Source organism: Aethalodelphis obliquidens, unplaced genomic scaffold (assembly GCF_003676395.1).
Source record: "Aethalodelphis obliquidens isolate GAN/ISIS:26980383/991018 unplaced genomic scaffold, ASM367639v1 scaffold55, whole genome shotgun sequence".
NCBI lineage: Eukaryota > Metazoa > Chordata > Mammalia > Artiodactyla > Delphinidae > Aethalodelphis > Aethalodelphis obliquidens.
In genome coordinates this window covers 6,666,374-6,686,294 of record NW_020837999.1, presented here as the reverse complement: position 1 = coordinate 6,686,294, position 19,921 = coordinate 6,666,374, and the positions used below count along the sequence as shown (strand labels likewise).

Genomic DNA, 19,921 nt, shown 5'->3' with positions numbered 1-19,921 from the left:
ACATATTGGTGTGGCTCTTGCCTGAGAACTAGAATAGTGGATGGACTGTTTAGTAAAAAGTGGTCGTGGTAGTTTTTTCTAGGACTGACTCAATTCTTCAAAGCACAGAAGAATTATGGTTGGTAAATGATGTTTTAAATTATTCATGTCTGTTTTCTTTTTGTAAATTAAGCATATTTCCTGTTTCCACTTTTGTAATGGGCCTACTATAGTCATTCTAATTTCCATGCCCTGGTTATCCTCCCAGCTTATCCAATTTTGACTCACACTCATATTTTCAGTTTTCTATTTTAGTTTGAGTCACTTGAAAATGAATAGGTGCAAGCACATAATCTAAAAGCAAGGAGTAGGCTAACCACATTCGGCACAGAAAGAAATTGGACCATGTACACAATGATTTTATAGTTTTGAATGTGTTTGGTTATTTTGGGAAGAAGATAGCTTCCAGTTAGACTTTGCTGAATGTTGTTATACTGTTTCTTGTACATGTGAAAATTGTAGTTTTAGGCCTCCAAGTGAGGTGTTAATTTAGATATCATATTGTTCATTTGACAAAAATGACATGGCATTGAATTAAGAAATAAAAGCTATTTTAATAGAATTAGTACAGTTACTATAGGTGTGGGAGATAAGTGTGTGTTTAAGTCAGTTAATTTATTGAGTTCCTTTGGGTTTGGAGCTGGGGAGAAGGAAGATGGATAGAAGAAACATATATCAGATTTTCTGTAGCACTGCTTAGTTTCCTTTTTCTCATATACTGTTAAAATGCTGTAAAAATAAAAATGTTTATGCCTAGACATAGTTTCCAGTATTGGTGTCTTTTTTTCTTCTTCTGTGCCTGAAGAAACATCAAAATGCTTTGTCAGATTTCACATTATAATTTTTGGGTTATAATAGGGCAGACCTTGAACAAAATGCTTTTAAAAACAGCTTTGCTTTTGTGCACTGCTCTGTTTTACATGCTGAGTTGAAATGGATGTATTAGTCTTGAGTTCACAGAACAGTGAGCTCCATATTATTTAAAATACTCCTGAAAATTTTCCAACTGCTCTTTCTTTTGATTTGATGTAATAGCAGATCCCCATATATAAAGAGAAAGTAACATTTTGCTTAGCATTCTGCTGCATAATCATAGACTTAGGTTATATTTTGAATTGACTTGTTGGAATGGAATTCTTCTACACATCACATAGAATGAGAATCTTAAGATTAAGTGCCTTTAGAATCCATTCAGTACAACTTCCTACCTGATGCAGGAGTTCAGCCTGCTATGTCCAAAATAATTGACTTGTTTTTTAAACAGATTATTTATTGAGCCCATACTGTGTGTTGGCACTGTGCTGGGGATGTGTTGGTGAATAAAATAAAAATAGACATGGTCCCTGTTCTTGTGTAGATAGTTTAGCTTGTAGTTGAGTGCTCAGTCTGTTTATTCAGTCTCAGCAAGTTATTTTTTGAATCTAAGTACTCAAATTAGAAAGAATTGACATTCTTAGCAATATTGAGTTTTCCAATCTGTGAATGTTGAGTATCTCTCCATCTATTTAGATCTTCTTTAATTTCTTTCATTAGTGTTTTATAGATTTCTACTTACCAATAGATCCTATAGATATTTTGTTAGATTTTTACATAAGTATTTCATTTTTTGGTGCTATTGTAAATGCTGTTGCTTTTTAAAAAAACTAAAATTTCCCATTGTTTATTGTTTGTATGTGGGGAAGAGATTGGCTTTTGTGTATTGCCCTTGTATCCTGTGACTTTTCTGTACTCACTCATTCTAAGGTTTTTTTTGGTAGATTCTTTGGGATTTTCTGCATAGATAATTATGTAATCTGTGAATAAAGACAGTTTTCTTCCTTTTCAATCTTTATAACTTTTATTTCTTATGATATTGAATCACAGGTGAGAGAGGGGCATCATTGCGTGGTTCCCAGTCTTAAGGGAAAGTGTCCAGTCTCTTCAGTCTCTCACAATTAAGTATAATGTTAGTTATAGGTTTTTTTGTAGATATTCTTTACCAAGTTGAGGAAGTTCCATCCATTGCTAGTTTACTGAGAGTTTTTATAATGAATGGGTGTTGCATTTTGTCAAATGCATTTTCTGCATCAATTGACATGATCATGATTTTACTTTAGCTTATTGATGTTTGATTACATTGATTTTTGTGTCAGTCTTGCATCCCTGGGGTATAATTTTTTTATACCTTGTTGGAGATGATTTTATAATATCTTGTCTATAGTTTTCTTGTAATCTGGTTTTGGTATTAGGGTAATGTTGGCCTCATAGAATGAGTTTGGAAGTATTTCCTCTCCTGTTTTCTGGAAGAGATTACTGAGAATTGATACTATTTCTTCCTTAAATGTTTGGTCGAATTAACCAGTGAAGCCATCGGTGTCTGGTACTTTCTTTTTTGGAAGCTTATTAATTATTGTTGGTTAAATTTATTTAAAAGTATAGAGCTATTCAGTTTATCTATTTTTCCTGGTGTGAAGTTTGGTACTTTATGTCTTTCAAGGGACTGGTCCCGTTCATCTAAGTCACCAAATTTGTGGGCATAGAATTGCTTGTAGTATTCATTTATTATCCTGTTAATGTCCAGGGCGTTGGTAGTGATGACCTTCTTTCATTTTTTATATTGGTAATTTGTGTATTCTCTTTTTCTTGTTTAGCCTGGCTAGACTATTTATCAATTTTATTTATCTTTTTAAAGAACTATCTTTTGGTTTTGACTTTTTAATTTTTTTGTATTGTTTCTTGTTTCAATTTCATTGATTTCTGTTATATTTTTTATTTCTTTTAATCTGCTCTCTCTTTTTTTAGTTTCCTAAGGTTCCTAAGAAAGCATAAGTTTTTTATAATTTTAGGTGTTTTTTTCTTTCCTAGTATATGCATTCAGTGCAACATATTTCTAAGTACTGCTTTCACTGCATCCCACAACCTTTGATAAACTGTATTTTCATTTTTGTTTAGTTCAAAGTATTTTAAAATTTCTCTTGAGTCATCTTCTTTGACTCATGATTATTTAGAAGTGTGTCATTTAATTTCCAAATATTTGGGAATTTCCAAGCTATCTGTTACAGATTTCTAGCTTAATTCTATTATGGTTTGACAACATTTATACAGTTTTAATTTTTTTAAATTTGCCAAGGTATGTTTTATGGCCCAGAATATGGTCTCCCTTGGTGACTGTTTTCTGTGAGAAAGTATATTCTTTTCTTGTTAGATTAGTATTTTGTAAACGTCAATTAGATCAAGTCGACTGATAGTGCTATTCAGGTCAGGTCATCTATATCTTTGTTAATTTTCTGCCAGCTTGATCTGTCATCTCAGATAGGGGTGTTGAAGTCTCCAAGTATAACAGTGGATTTGTCTGTTTCTCCTTTCGGTTCTATCAGTTTTTGCCTCAAGTACTTTAATTCTCTGTTCTTAGGTGCATACTCATTTCAGTTTCTTGTGTTTTCTTGGATAATTGACCCTCTTATTATTATATAATACCCCTCTTTATCTCTGATAATCTTTCTAGTTCTGAAGTCTGCTTTGTCTAAAATCAATATAGATAACTATATTTTTTTGAATGTTATAAATTTCTTTATTATTACTTATTATTAAGTACCAACTAAATATGCAAAAAATTTGAAGCCACCCTTCCACAACCCACTCTCCCCTCTCACACCCAAATTCCACACTTAGCTTCCAGCAATTTGTCAAAATTATCATTTAAGTGTTTCTTCCAGTTTATGGCTCCAGCAGCTTCTGCTGCAGGTAAACAGATCTCAGTCGCTGTCTCTCTTTTGCTTGCCCCCCGATTTGGAATGGCAGTTGGTCCTGTGACCTCAGTTCTCTGATGGATCCAAGAAAAGCTGTTGATTTTTAGTTTGTTCAACCTTTTCTTGTTATAGGGAAGGGAGTGATGACTTCCAGGCTCTTTAGCTGATACCAGAAGTTGAATTATTTGTCTTTTTATTACTGACTTGTAAGAGTTCCTCAAATAATCTGGATATTAGACCCTTATCAGATATATGACTTGCAAATATTTTCTCATCCTGTGGATTTTATTTTTACTTTCTTCATGGTATCATTTTCAGCACATTTTAAATTTTGATGTAGTCCAGTTTAACTATTTTTTTCTTTTGCCACTTGTGCTTTTGATGTCATATCAGAAACCATTCTTAACCCAAGGACATGAAGATTTATTCCTATGTTTTCTTCTAACAGTTTTATAGTTTTAGTTCTTATATTTAGGTCTGTGATCCATTTTGAATTAAGTTTTGTGTATGGTGTGAGGTTGGGGTCCAACTTCATTCTTTTACATGTGGATATCTAATTGTCCCAACACGATTTATTGAAAAGACTATTCTTTCCATATTTAAATCTTATTACTTGCCTGTGGAAATATTTTAAAGTGTTGACTTTACATTCTCAGATTTTGTGTTTGTGTGCAAATTTGATAAGCATGTCATCTCTATATTGAGGTTCAAAGCAATCTTCAGTCCAATAAAGTAGCATTAGGTAAACTTCTAAAAGTATCCATAACGCCCTTCAAGGCAGAGTTTTTATGGTTGTAATGAGAGCTGTCTTAATTTTGAGTAGAATGAGAAGTGGTGAGCTGTGTTCTGGAGAGGTCACAAAATTACATATGGTAAACTAATAGTTTTCTTGGTAGCATGGCAGAATATCTGACATTCTCTTGGGCTAAAGAAAACCTCTATTATAAATGGACATCTTATTTGAATTGAGCAACCATTAGTATTCATTCACATGCTAATTCAGAATTAACTATTAGTGTAAATATCACTTATCTAAGAAGAATGTTTTGGTGGAAGAGACAGATAAGTTTTGAAGGAGGAGAGGTGTGGGGAAAGTTCAGTACACATAGTGATGTTCCATTGATACCAACCTTGGATCTCAAGAACAGATGAGGAGACTTTAAGAGACAGTATAATGTAGTGTTTTAGAGCATGTACTCTGAAGTCAGACTACCTAGTTCGAATACTGGCTCCACATTTGGTAGTTGTGAGAACTTTAGCCTGATTGGGGCTTTTAACATTTTTTTCAACACATTTATTAAATACCTACTATGTACTAGACAGTAAAGTAGGAATGGAATATTCCCTGGTGAACAAAACAGAGTTGGGATTGCGGGATAGCCTTAACATCAGGGGTGGCCTCAGGCTTCTCCTCCTGTCTTTATTTCATCTCATACTAACTATAGTTGACCTTTGAACAACATGGGTTTGAACTGTCTGGGTCTGCTTATACACAGATTTTTTTCAATAAATACTATAATACTACACAATCTGTGGTTGGTTGAAGCCACAGATGAGGACTCAAGGGCCAGCTATGGTACTTGAGCATCTGTGGATTTTGGTGTCTGTGGTGGTTCCTAGAATCAATTCTCCATGGATACTGAGGGACACCTGTATTCTTACCCCCATACTCATTATTATGTAGCTATTGTGGCCTCCTTTCTGTTCCTCAGTAAGCCTTTTCTTACATCAAGGCTTTTGTATTTGCTATTTATTCTACTTGAAGTTCTTTCTCCCTAGTTCTTTCCATGGTTTGCTTATTCTTATTAAATCCAAATGTCAACTGAATCCATATTGCTCCCTGCCCCTTCTCATCATCTTTTCCAGTACTTTTTCCAGTATGTGATCCTAGTTAATTTTCTTCTGTATTATTTATCACATCCATAAGAATGTTAGTTCTAAGAAGACTGGGCCTTCATTCATCTCACTAATCATTTAGTCTCCAGTTTCCATTACAGTTTCTATCACATAGTGGGGACTCATTAAATATTTGTTGAGTGGACGAAACAAAGCTGATACCTGTAGGAGTCAGCCATATGAAGGTAGGAGATAAGAGCTAAGACCCTAAAGTGGGAAAAAACTTTCTATGACTAAAGAGCCGTAATGATAAAGTGACAGAGGCAAGGGTGTGTCAGGCCTTTAAGTCCTGGCAAGGAGTTTGGATTTTATTTGAATTTTAATGAAAAGATTTTAGTCTGGAGTTTTAATGTAATCCAACGTACTTTCCAAAAGATTTCTTTGGCTGTTCTGTGAAGAGTAGATTAGGGAGAAGACTGGAGGTAGGAGATGGGTTAGGAGACTTTTATAGTAGATGAGATCATAGCTTGGATTAGGTTGGTAAAATGGATGTGGAGAAAGATGGGGATAGATGTGGGATTTATTTTGGAAGTGGGGCTGACATGACTTGGCAATGAGAGGAATGAAGAAGTAGAGATGCATCAAGGATGATAACCAGATTTTTTGTTTGAGCAACTTGGTGGAAGGTGGTGTTCTTTACTGAAATGGGAAATCTGAATAAGGAACAGCTTTGGATGGGACATTAGGAATTCCATGTGGGTCACATTTTAAGATACTGATAAAAATTCCACATGGAAATATCAAATAAAGAGTTGGATTCCAAATCAGGAGTTTAGAGGAGACATTTGGGTTAGGATAGAAATTTGGGAGTCTTTCAGCATATAGATGCTATTTAAATCCATGGCAATGAGAGATATTACTTAGAGTGTGTGGCAAGGAATCAGAAAAAAAAGCTCGGGACTTGAACTTGGGGGAATTTCCAACATTTAGAGGTCAAGTAGAGGAGTGGCAACTGAAAAAGATTTGGAGAAGGATAGGCCACAGAAAGAACACCTGGAATGTGTGATGTCTTGGCAATCAAGGATTCATGGGGCAGCCTGAAGGGTAAAAACATGGCTTCTAACACATACTGCATTTTCAGAAACATATAATGTGCAAAATGAGAAAAACCTTTAGAGGACAGATGAATGTGCTTGAAGGGTTTTAAAAAGGAAGGATGTTTATATGCCTAACAAATAAATGAAGGCTAGCTAATTACACCGGCCTTGGAGTTTGCAGTAATTATCCTTTGTTTTGATATTATTAGAAACTTTGATTTTTGATAATGTTAGGAGGTAATTTTTTAAAGTGTAACTTGAAGGGGGAAGTTATTTTTAATTTTTTTTTCTGAGAGTAATGGTGTTAGTGTCACCTAATGGCAAAATGAGATATTGCAGCCGTATTTATATGAGGCAATGAACAAAATAACCTAATTAGAAAGAGAAAAAGAACATTTATGGGGGAATTTTTGGCATGGAGCAGACTTACCATGGTTACAAGGTCCTGCGTTCTTTAGCACTGGTCTACTTGTCCTACCTCTCTGTCACATTACCCCTTTGGTCACTGAGCAGATTGGTTAATATGCAGTTCTTTTTTATCTTCCAGGTTTCAGCTCAAATATTTCCCTTTCAGAGAGTCCTTTCCTACCACCTTACTTAAAGTTGTCCGTGTATTCCTTACAGCTACTCTTTGTTACATTAGGCTGTTGTATTTTCTTCATAGCCTGAGAATGATTTGGGATTACCTTACTTGCTTGTTTCCTCACTAGATGTAAGCTCCACGAGAGGAGGCAACTTGTTTGCCTTATTCGCTCATGTAACCGCAGTTGAGTATACTGACTGTTATATAGTGTACATGTTCAGTTAAAATTAGTTGTGTGAATATTTGAATTTCTGGAAGTGATAGAGAATGTTGAGTTTCTATGGTGTAAAGTAGAGATCTATCCAGAAAACAGAATCACACTGTATTTGATTACTGCTGCATGAATGCAATGTGAAAGCTTTGCTCCCCTCACCTCCCCTGCTTTTTTTGCCTCCTGTAGATAAGTGGCTACATGTCTGGAAAAGAAAAGATACATGGCTTAGGGTGTTGAATTCTATGTTAATCAGTCAACTTAAGTGACACAGAAAAAATATTTTAAGGTACAATACTTAGTCTTGAGGAGATAAGTTTTTGCAGACATTTAGGTTTAGTTATAAAGTAATTTCAGTGAATGTATTTTTGTTTGTGTATGAATTTGTAGATACTTCTAGCTTATTTATTTATTATTTAGTTTTCTATTTATTAAAAAGAACAAAAAGTATTTCTAGGAGAAATGTGTAGAGTGCCAAATAGTAGTAAATCCTTTTAGTTGAGATATGGTCAGGTTTGTGTTGTTTTTCAGGGAACAATATGGTTCTTTTAGCGTGGAAACTCAGGGTACATTTCCATTATGTGGCCCAGCCCAAGAAGGTAGCCTCCCTAGTTTTGAGATAATTATCTAGCCAGCAGAATTCTTCCTTGCATGAACCAATTTTAAAGGCCAAAGATTGATCAGGTACTTAATAGTTCATGTTTTTATTCACTAATTTTTGTTCTTACTCCTTGTGGTTTTGACCAGGTGGATGTGGGAAGAGAGGTTTGCAGCACTGAAATGGAGGTCAGAGCTTCATTACAGAAGATTAGTGGGTCATCGGATTCTGTGACTACACTGAACAGTGAAGAATTTGTTTTGGTTCCTCAGCATGCAGATGATACTTCTACAAAAGATGATGAAAAACCTGAACTGAAGGTATTTTTCCCTTTTCTACAAATGATATTATTTTAAATTATTATTATTATTTTTAACTAGGTGAAACTTATCTCAGGAGATATATAAAATCCAAAGGTTTTTCTTGAGTACTGACCTCGAGACTAGAATCAGTGTTTGGTTTATCCAGATGCTAATTATTTGGTTTGTGTATTTTTAAAGTTTTTGCTTTCGGTTTTTTATCTTTTACTTTAGAATTCAGAAAGAAGGAATAGGAGGGAAAAAAGAAGAGAAAGGATAATTGGCAAGTTAGACTTAATGGTTAAATCTTACATAAATTTAATTTATCTGGATATTTTTGACTCTCTTACTGCTGCTGGGTTTTAAAAATTAATTATATAAGTATGTAGTTATGTATTATTTTCACTTGACTTTTCTTTATGATTTTATGTTTTAAGTCAGCTGGTAACATTCAAGTATGTGATTTAACACTTGTCTGAATATTTTTGAAGTATATGTTTTATAATTTTAGCAGTTGAGTTTTTATTTGGATGTGGTCCTTTTTCTTTTTCATTTTTATGTTGCCTTTCCTAACTTGAAAAAAAAAAAAAAAAGAACCAAATAAACCCAGGTATACATGTATGGGAAGTGCATAACCACCCTCTAGAAATAGGAAGAGAGAAATTAGCCAAAAATGCTGTATATTATTTATGACTTTTATTTAATATTAATTATATCAAAGGTATGTTAGTATGTTAATCTAATAAAATCAATCTAATAAAATTTTATAAAAATCAGATTAAGTACTCATTTTACATTATGTTGAGGATATATATTTTTATAATTTTATTAATCAATGGATTTCTTTAAATTTATTCAAATATCTGTATTTAAATAAACAGCTCTTTAAATTCATTTAACTCTGTATTTTCATATTAATGTGTTTAAGGCATTTATTTACTTAGGCTTTGTGTCTCACTTGCTTTTAAGAAGAAGATGAGTCAACTTAAGAGTAAGGAAATTAGCAGTACTCCTTGACAGCTCAAGCAAAATTTGTAAAGGAGTCAGAAATATGTTTATGCTATGATAACAAAAAATATGACCTTTTAAATGATATCAGTGCTACATATTATCTATTTAAATGTATCCATTTTCCTCTTTAAAACACATAAATTAAAAAAAAAAAACATAAATTTAGGATTACCCAGTTTTTAGAATACGTTTCTAAAAGAGAAAAAGAAAAAAATAAGCAAAGAAAATATCTGTAAATAAGATCTTAGATCAGATATAGTTGGAAAATGCCTGGTATGTTTCTGAAGAATCCTTTTCTGGTACTAATAATCCTCTAATTTAGTTGAGTTTATAACTCAGGATTTTATATATATCTAATGAAATTAGGTACAGCTGTATAAATTCTTGGTATTCAGTAACTATATTTAAATTTAAATATTTAGATTGTTTAAATTTCTTCTAGAAATGAAATATTTTCATTAAGTTCCAGAACCATGTTATGATTGAAACGAATTGTCTTGCTTTGTCTGTAGATAGTTTCTAATGGTGATGAACAACTGGAAAAAGCCATGGAAGAGATTTTGAGAGATTCTGAGAAAGGGCAAAGCAGCCTTCTTGTTGATTGTCCGAGTTCCAGTGAGATTTCAGACCATTCATTTGGAGATGTTTCGGCCAGCCAAATAAATAAGCCGTCTCTTCAATTAATTTTGGATCCGTCGAATACAGGTACTGTATTGAACTCTTAGAAACTATAATAGAAATGGGATAAAGTGATAATGAAAATTTTAAGATGAATATTAGAAAATTTTATTAGCTTCATTTTCTAAGATCAAGGCCAGCAGCTTTTCAGTTCCCACATTGGTTCTTATGTTTCTGTTTGTATCTCCACCTGTAAAATCAGTCTCAGTGTTCTTTGAGAACTGGCTCTATGTCTGGGCATTCATTTTACCCCTAGTACTTGGCATATAGTAGGCCCTCAATAAATACTTATTGAACAAATGAATAAATTCTTGGGTATCAAAGAACAGTGTAATGGACACATTCTTCCATATAATGTGACTTCTTACTCAGTTTGACTACAGTTATTTCAATTACAATTTGTGAAAATTCTAAGTAAAATAACATATCAACTCCATCAGTGTAATAATACTGTAAAAGTATTTATTACAGTGTAATAAATAATATATACGTGCATGAATGAGTAGGATTTATAGTAGGAATACCAGTTTGTAAGTCAAAATGGTTTTGGAGGAAGGAAAAGCCAAACCAAACCCAACCCAACTCCTACTTCAGCTGGTTTAAACACTGGAGGTGTGGTTTGATCTGGCCTCTGGTAGTATTTCTTTGTAAACTACTCAGCTTTGATCTTCTCCATGTCATCTTTCTCCTTAACTGGCATCCTTTGTGGTCACAAAGTAGGTAGCTGCAGAAATTGATAAGTAAGGCTAGGTGATTTGTTCATGTCTGGTGACCGAGAGAAAGGCTCTGATCTTTTACCCATCGAACAAAAGTTGTGAGTTTTACTCTGATTGGACCAACTGAATCATTTTCTAGTAGTCAGGGGAATGATATGAGCCAATAGGTGTAGGCCTTGGTTATATTCAAACTCCTCAGTAAGTCATTCTGACAGAGGAGATGAGATCATCCTGACTGATTTAAGGCACTCATGATCCATTTCTGAATGTTCGTGTCGGGTAGGTGTAGATATAGGCCAGAGTGCTACACAGTGGAAACACGGTGGCCCTACCTTACACTGTACCCCAAATTTATTCCTAGTGAATCAAATATTTAAATGGGAAAAATGAACCTTTAAGAAGAAAATAATGAGAATATTTTTGTGATTGTCAGGGTAGGAAAAGCCAAATCATAAAGGAAAAGCTACTTGCATTTTAATACATAAAAGCTTAAATCTGAATGAGAAAAGTACCATAATAAATATGGCTAAATGAGGCTCAGAGAAGATATTTGCCATGTGTTGGGGGTCCCCAAAAGTGCCCCTAGTTTAATGATTCATTATAAAGACTTGTAGGTTTCAGTGTATATTCATATTCATGGCTAGATTTAAGTTCAAGGGGACTTTATATGTGTGTGTGTGTGTGTACACACAAGATTGGAAATAAGCCTTACAAAATATTAATTTTTTTAGTTCTTGATTGAGGGAACATGAGAGATTATATTTTTCATTGTGCTTTTCTTTATCTTTTGAATTTCTTAAATCCCTAGCCTTCGCCCCAAACCCAAAGCATACTGACATCAACATTCCTATAGTTATTTTTTTGGTTAATAGATTAATCAAAAGGAAGAAATACCTTTATCTTCTCATGTATTGAAAGCTCTGATGGGTTATTGGAATCAGTTGTCCTTTGCAATGGCCTAGATAATATTCTTATTTCTGAGCATATTTGATAGGGACCATGTATAATGTACTTTTGTGTTTTCAACACCCATTATATTAAATACATTTTAAAAAAATGTATCTTTCCCTGAAGATCTCAGTGGATAAGAATTTCCACTTTGCTTTACAAGTAAGTTTTTAAAAAGCATTCTTTTCTTGTTATATATTGTTTCTTTTCATTTTCAATGAAAAGACATATGTTTTGTGTTCTCCCCAAAATTAATATATTGAAATCCTAGTGATGGTATTAGGACGTCGGGCCTTTGGGAGGTGATTAGGTCATGAGGGCAAAGCCCTCATAATTGGGATTATGTCCTTCTAAAACAGACTCCAGAGAGCTAGCATGTGCCTTCTGCAGCGTGAGGACACAGTGAAAAGATGCTGTCTAGAAAGTGAGCTCTCATGAGGCACCAAATCTGCCAGAGCCTCAGTCTTGGACTTCCTAGCATCCAGAGCTGTGAGAAATAAATGTCTGTTGTTATAAGCCACCCGTGTGGTTATTTTATTATATAGCAGCCTGAAAGAACTATGAGAAGACATTTCAGCTGCCTCTTCATAGTTGCAGTTTTTGTTTACAGAATTGTTGTGGTTGATTAAAATGACACATAACTTCAAAAGTAAGGGACTGTCTGGAAAGTATCTAGATTTAAATGGGCTAAAGTGAATATTAAAGATATGTAATTTGCCAGTGATAAATTTAGATAGATAAGGGCTTTTGTTTAAACATCATGATAACTTGTTGGTTTTTGTCATTTGGTGATCGTATGTCCTGGCTACTTGGATTCACCTCTACAGGGAATCTGCTAATTTACTGTAATGTACTAAAATACTGTGTGGATACATAGATGAGTCTTCTCTCTCATGCTCTTTGTTATTCTTTGCATCTTTCTGCTAAGGAAGGGATGATGGAATTCAAAAGTATGACTTGAACAGGACTGAATTTATATTTAGGAGGATATGAATTTCTTACATTGATGTGTGATTTTATGAGATCTAGAAGTGTTGCCTTGCTAAAAATATTTTGCTATTTGTTTGCTTAACTTCGGATTTCCACTAGTCATGAGTTTTGTCTACATGAAAGCTGCAGTTATGATACATTTAGTTGTGGATGAGATAGGATCTAAGTGGTACCCAGAGATGATGTGTGTTTGCCATTAATTGGTTGCTAAAAGGACCACTAGCTCTAAAAAATTTCATTTATTTACTGATTAATTCATTTGGCGTATATTGAGTGCCTAGTCTTTTAGACACTTGTTATAAGTGCTGGGAATAAAAAGAGGATAGAACAGTTCCTTCCCTTGAAGAGCTGGTACTCTATAATTAAGGGCAGAATAAACTTCATTTTGATTTTAATTCATTCTATTTTAGACCTTTCATAGAGGCTAAGACATGATATCTGGAGTTCAGACCTAGATTTGAATCCAGGCTCTGCCTGCAGCTTGGACAAGTTATTCAACTTCTCTAATGATCAGTTATCTCATCTGTAAAATAGAGATAAGATAGAACCCGTTTCATAGGGATTTAGAAGTTCAAATGATACCATCCACATAAAGTATTTTGTAAAATGCCTGGCACAAAGTAAGTACCAAATAAAATGTTTGTCATCATCAGTAGTTTTGGAAATCTTGAACCTCAGAATAAAATCACATACAGTTTTAGGTCAAAGCCCAGTAATTATAACATATCACTTTAAATGGGCATGGGGGGACTTCTCTGGTGGTTCAGTGGTTAAGAGTCCGTGCTTCCACTGCAGGGGGCACGGTTTGATCCCTGGTCAGGGAACCAAGATTCTGCATAGCGTGTGGCTCGGCCAAAAAAAAACCCAAAAAAAACCCAAAGGGCATGGGGCAGGGTGTAGGCCCTTTACCTCCATTGACATACCTAACCCCTGGATTTCTATGGAGCAATTTTCTTTGAATACTCTAAAGATGTTGTCCTGCTGTCTTCTCTTCTCTGTCATTTCTGATGAGAAATCTGCAGTCATTTGAATCACTTATTTGTTCCCTTATTTGTAACATGCTGTTTGTCTACTTTCAATATTTTTTTCAATATTTTTGTTTTCCAGCAGTTTGGTTATATGGGTGTGGTTTTCTTTGAATTTATCTTTGTTGGTGTTCACTGAGATTCTTGAATCTGTAAATTTATATCTTTTATGAAATTTAGGAAGTTTTCAGACTTTTTTTTTTTTTTTTGTGGTATGCGGGCCTCTCACTGTGTGGCCTCTCCCTTTGCGGAGCACAGGCTCCGGACGCGCAGGCTCAGCGGCCATGGCTCACGGGCCCAGCCGCTCTGCGGCATGTGGGATCTTCCCGGACCGGAGCACGAACCTGTGTCCCCTGCATCAGCAGGCGGACTCTCAACCACTGCGCCACCAGGGAAGCCCTCAGACATTTTTTAGAAAATTTTTTTGTGCATAGTCTTTTTCTTTTCCCGTGACTCAGACAACAAAACTATTAGATATTTTCATATTGTCCTGCAATTCCTAAGGCTCTTTTCATTGTTTTCCAATCTTTTTCTTTTCTCCTTTCTTTAGTTTAGAAAATTTCTGTTGATCTGTATTCCAGTTTACTGGCTTACTATTCTGTTATCTCCTTTCTTTTGAGCCCATCCAGTGAATTTTTAATTTTAGATATTCTATTTTTCTGGTCTAAAATTCACCTTTTTACATTTTCTGTTCCTCTGCCATGGATTTTAATATTTTCACTCATTCCAGTTTTGTTCACCTTTATGTCATAGAGCATGGTTATAATACCAATTTTAAAGTCTTTGATAATTCCAGCAACTGCATCATTTTGGGATTGGTATCTGTTGATTGCTTTTCCCTTGACAATTGGTCACCTTTTTCTATTTTTGTTTTTTGTTTTTTTTGTTAGTTGAGTAACTGAATTGTTTTCCAGACTTTCTGAAACTTACGTTTTGAGATTCTGTTTCCAGAAGAATGTTGATTTTGTTTTATTTTAGCAGGCAGTCCACTTGGTTACATCCAGACTGCAAGTTCGATCTTGCTTTCTGGTTCCAAAGTCAATCAATTCCAAAACCTTTGCTATGCTTCTTTGGTCTGTTCCACACATGTATAGCATGGTGGTGAACCCAAGACTTGTGTTAGTTCATACACAAAATTAGGGGATTACCTTCTCCAACCCTCCTCCTCAGGATTTCCCCCATACTCTCTGGCTTCTTGGGGCCCATTTTCCTTCTTCTCTTGCGTAGAAAGACAGGTTTCTCACTTCAGGACAGAGTGGTGAGAGAAAAGAAAGAAAAAAAATAGCAGAGGTTTCCTTTTCCTTTTTGAACCACAAGAGCCAAGCCCGTTTGTTTGGGTGTTCTAACCACTGAGAGGTTCCTTTTCTTCGAGTTGCATATGCTACGGCACTCCATCCTTTCCCCCCAGCCCCTCTTCCCACATAGTGGTGCAGCTCCAACACTGGGGCTGGCCTTGTGGTAGAACTGGGAGAGAAAAAAGAGAGAGAGAGAAAAAAAAGTTATAATTCCCCAAACGTTCTCTGGTTTACAGGGACTCTTTTTTTCTGTCCTTTGGCCAGAAAAATAGGATTTCTCTCACAGTTTTGTTGCTCACTGCACAGTTCTGCAACTTGGGCGGCCCGTAGGTCAAATATGGGATATAAAGGATGAAAAAATGTAAAAAGGAATTCAGTACTACACTGGTAGTTCTTCAAGTTTTGACCTCTCTCCAATCTGTCTGTTGTTACTTGCTTTAAAAAAAAAAAAAACAATCCTGGGCTTCCCTGGTGGCACAGTGGTTAAGAATCCGCCTGCCAATGCAGGGGACACGGGTTCGAGCCCTGGTCTTGGAAGATCCCACATGCCGCGGAGCGACTAAGCCCGTGCACCACAACTACTGAGCCTGCGCTCTAGAGCCTGTGAACCACAACTACTGAGCCTGTGAGCCACAACTACTGAAGCCCACACGCCTAGAACCTGTGCTCCACAGCAAGAGAATCCACCTCCATGAGAAGCCAGTGCACCACAACGAAGAGTAGTCCCCGCTTGCTGCAGCTAGAGAAAACCTGCGTACAGCAACAAAGACCCAATGCAGCCAAAAATAAATAAAATAAAATAAATTAAAAAAAATAAAAACAACAACAAAAACAATCCTAAGGTAGTTACTTTTTATTTTCTGTCCAGTGTTTTCAGTTAATACATAGAAGCTATAGCAGACTTGTTACTTCAATTTGACTGGTTCAGTTTGAGGATCTTCAGTTCTGCTAGTTTTTGCTTCAAGTATTTTGAAGCTCTGGTATTAGGGGCATAGCCACTTTTTAAATTATGTTTTCCTTATAAATTGACCCTCTTATCATTGTGACATGTCTCTTTTTCTCCTGTTACTGTTTGTTGTTTTGAAGTCTGATTTTTCTGATATTAATATAGCCATTCTGGTTTTCTTATAATTAGTGTTTGTGTGGTATATCTGTTTATTTCCTCCCTCCCTCCCTTCCTCCCTCCCTCCCTCTCTCCCTCCCTCTCTCTCTTTCTTTCATCTTTTTTTGGCATTTTATTTTATTTAGTTATTTTTATACATAAATAAATTAACTTTTTGGCTGTGTTGGGTCTTCGTTGCTGCACGGAGGCTTTCTCTAGTTGCAGTGAGCGGGGGCTGATCTTCGTTGTGGTGTACTGGCTTCTCATGGCGGTGGCTTCTCTTGTTGCAGAGCACCGGCTCTAGACCTGCGGGGTTCAGTAGTTGTGGCATGCAGGCTCAGTAGTTGTGGCTCACGGGCTCTAGAGTGCAGGCTCAGTAGTTGTGGTGCACGAGCTTAGTTGCTCCACGGCATGTGGGATCTTCCAAGACCAGGGCTTGAACCCATGTCCCCTGCATTGGCAGGCAGATTCTTAATCACTGTGCCACCATGGAAGTTCTTCTTTCTTTTATCTTTATGGAAGATCTTGGTGGCTGCAGTGTGGAGAATAAATTGGAGGAAAGAAAGACTGGAGGTTACTGCTGTAGTAATTTGGGTAATGACTATGGGGCCAAAGAAAAGTGGGATGGATTCAAGAGTTATTCAAGGCATGAATAGTTCAGTGTACATCTAATGAATTCAATTTTGGACATAATGATTAATAAGATTTCCAAATGGGGATGACCAGCAGTCTGCTGTATTTTAAAGAAATTAAACAGCAAGGAAAAAGTCGTTCCCTCATATTTATAACTTTTGGTGCTCTTCAGTTTCCCTCTAGTATCATTTTCCTTTATCCCAAGGATCTTTTTTAATATTCTTGTTTTCTTATGCAAATTAGAATTAGTTGTTGTATCCACCCAGGGAATATTTCATTTCAGATCTTGCATTTTTTAGCTCTAGAATTTCTTTTGGTTCTTTTTTCTGTCTTCCATTTTTCTCCTTCTTTTGTTAGGTGTTTTTCTTTAATTCCTCTATCATAGTTATAATAGTTACTTTAACGGTCTTGTCTACAATTTTGTCATCTGTCTTTTTTGGATCCATTTATGTATTGTTTTTGTATTTGGGGTATACAGAGTTTCATGAATCTGTGAGCTACACAGATTTTGTAAAACATTTATTTCTTCAGAAAGCTTTTTCCCCACCTTTTCCTCTTTTGTAGAATTCCAGTTACACATACGTTAGACAATTTGAACTACTTGATCTACCGTGTTCATCAGTCACCAAAGCACAGTTTTACCATACGATCTTGCAAATAATTGTTTTTGCATAAGTACTTGCTAAATTAACAAAAATGCATATATGTATATATGTATATTCTAAACATGTTTGTATTCAGCCTTAAAATGTATTTGTAGTTTTTTATATGTTCCTTTTGAAATATATACATTGAACTGATTCAAAAGTGGAAAAAACATGTTTCAGTGATTGAAGAACATGGTAGATGAAGTACTTCATTTGAATAGCTTTAGTTTTTCAATAGAAAAAAAGTGGTGAAGGGTGCACGATTTAGTATAATATTTGGGAGCTGGAGTGGGGAGGTTGGGAATGGCTTTTGTGAATTATTTATTAATATCCTGTAAGTGTAATCCTGGTAATGAGAGTTAGAGCATGTCACAAGGATCTAGTTTGGGTGAGACAGGCTGCTTAATTTTGTACAGCGTGGATGTGGGTAGCGGGAAGAGTTGGAGATTAGCTGAATGTGGGTTTTTAGGTGGGGCTGGGGAGAGTGGCAGAGGGGAAGCTTTATACTACCTGATATATGCAGATAAATACTCTCTAACCACAGTTGGGACTTTGCTACATGCATGCTGTGTTTAGAATTAAAGTGGATTTTTTTTTTTTAAAGAATTTGGGGAAGCAATCATAGGATAATTCATCAAAATAATTATTTTGAGGAAAAATTTTTCATTGAAATACTTACATATTTTATAGAAGCCAGCAAGCTAGGAAGGAGAAAAATAAGGAGCTTGACTTTGTTGGTATTAGTATGAGATGGAACATTTTAACATTGTTGACTTTTGCTGAGGAATTTAGGCTGATTAATAAATTTGGTGCTATGCTGGATCTTTACCAGAGACACTTTTAACTGATTTTAGTTTTGTTTAATTCTCATTCGTTTTAGGATAATTCACACTGTCTTTAGTGTAGTCTTTTCTCCTTATTGTTTTAGATCATTTGAACTCCGTATTTTTGATTTTTTAAAATACAGAGCTTAGAATTTTTTTTTTCTTTTCCTCTAAAGAAGTCATAGATAATACTTTGAGAGATCTGAAGTACAAAATGGCCAGTTCCAAAACTCTAAGTTAAGATGTAGGATAAACATTAAAATAAATGAAAACACAGAGAGACCTAAATTTTATTTGCAATTTTTCATTTGTTTTTGGGCAATAGATGAAATTATACTGTGAAGTTTTATATTAACTTTTGAGTGTTTCTTTTTTTTTTTTTCTTCAGAAATTTCTACACCCAGACCATCTTCTCCAAGTGGAATACCTGAAGAAGATAGTGTTTTATTTAACAAACTGACCTACTTAGGATGTATGAAGGTTTCTTCCCCACGTAATGAAGTGGAGGCTTTACGGGCAATGGCAACTATGAAATCTTCCAGTCAGCACCCCTTTCCTGTTACTCTATATGTGCCAAATGTTCCGGAAGGTTCTGTGAGGTAAGCTCTAATCCCTTATTACCCCCTTAGACATGTGTGAAGTTTTTTTGGGTAGTGGTGATGATATTTTATCATAAGTGAGGCCTTGGACTTACTCTGAATTCACTTTTACTCTGTAGCCATGCAAAGTAAACATGTTTAGGTTTAGACTGTATTCCTTATTTGCAAGGGGCATTTGTAAAATTTGCTTAGAATACTATAAATGCAACTATAACTGTCAAAATACCTATGATTTGTGTTTCACCTTGTCATGTAACAGTGGTTCAGAAAACTAGAGTGATCCCTAGATTTCAAGCTCTTTACGTCACACTGGAAGGAAGCAAAATGGCTTTTTCTCACATGCTTCACTAGGAATAATACTTAATGTCATCTGAACCTTGAATTTCTTTAAATGTACATCAGATAACTGTTATTTTCCTACATTCAGCCCTCCAGTAGCCTCCAATCACACTTGTGATTATATTTGAAATTCTTACCATGTCTGGCCCTGATGATCTGCTTTGACCTGATCTTCTGCCCTTCTCCCCTCTCTTCCCTCCCTCCTTTGCTCTCTCACTTCTTTCACTACATTTACTTCATTCATTCATTCACTTCATTCATTTGCTACATTCCAGTCATAGTAGCCTCTTTGCTCTTTCTCAAACACAGTCATGAATCCTGCCTCAGGGCCTATCAGTCAGGATTCCTACCTCAGGGTTTTTGTGTAGTCTTTTTACTCTGCCTAAACAAGCTTTCCTTGGTTTTCCAATGGCTTTTTCACTTCTCTCCGGTTTCACTTCAAAAAACCTTTTTATCAAAAGAAGGCTTCTTTTTCTTCCTTCCTGTTTTTCTTAATAGGGTTTATTTTTTAGATCACTTTTAGGTTCACAGCAAAATTGAGCACAAAGTACAGAGATTTCCCATATCCCAGATGTGCATCCCTCCACCTCCCCCAAACACACCTCTCACCATCAACATCCTCTTCCACATGGTACATTTGTTACAATTTTTAATTTCTTTTAAAATTGTTTATTTATTTTTGGCTGCGTTGGATCTTAGTTGCGGCACATGGGATCTTTCGTT

The 19,921-nt window shown here is 35.4% G+C and overlaps 1 protein-coding gene across 7 annotated transcripts in view; it reads left to right on the top strand.

Annotated features, from left to right (window-relative positions):
* Positions 1-19,921, top strand: part of RABGAP1L (RAB GTPase activating protein 1 like) — a 682,268-nt gene that overhangs the window by 55,011 nt on the left and 607,336 nt on the right. For all 7 annotated transcript variants that reach the window (XM_027086258.1, XM_027086259.1, XM_027086257.1 and 4 more), the window contains 3 exons: positions 8,242-8,412; positions 9,915-10,107; positions 18,649-18,859. In XM_027086258.1, coding sequence (XP_026942059.1) covers positions 8,275-8,412; positions 9,915-10,107; positions 18,649-18,859 — 542 coding nt within the window. In that variant the 5' untranslated portion in view covers positions 8,242-8,274. The remainder of the gene's footprint in view (positions 1-8,241; positions 8,413-9,914; positions 10,108-18,648; positions 18,860-19,921) is intronic.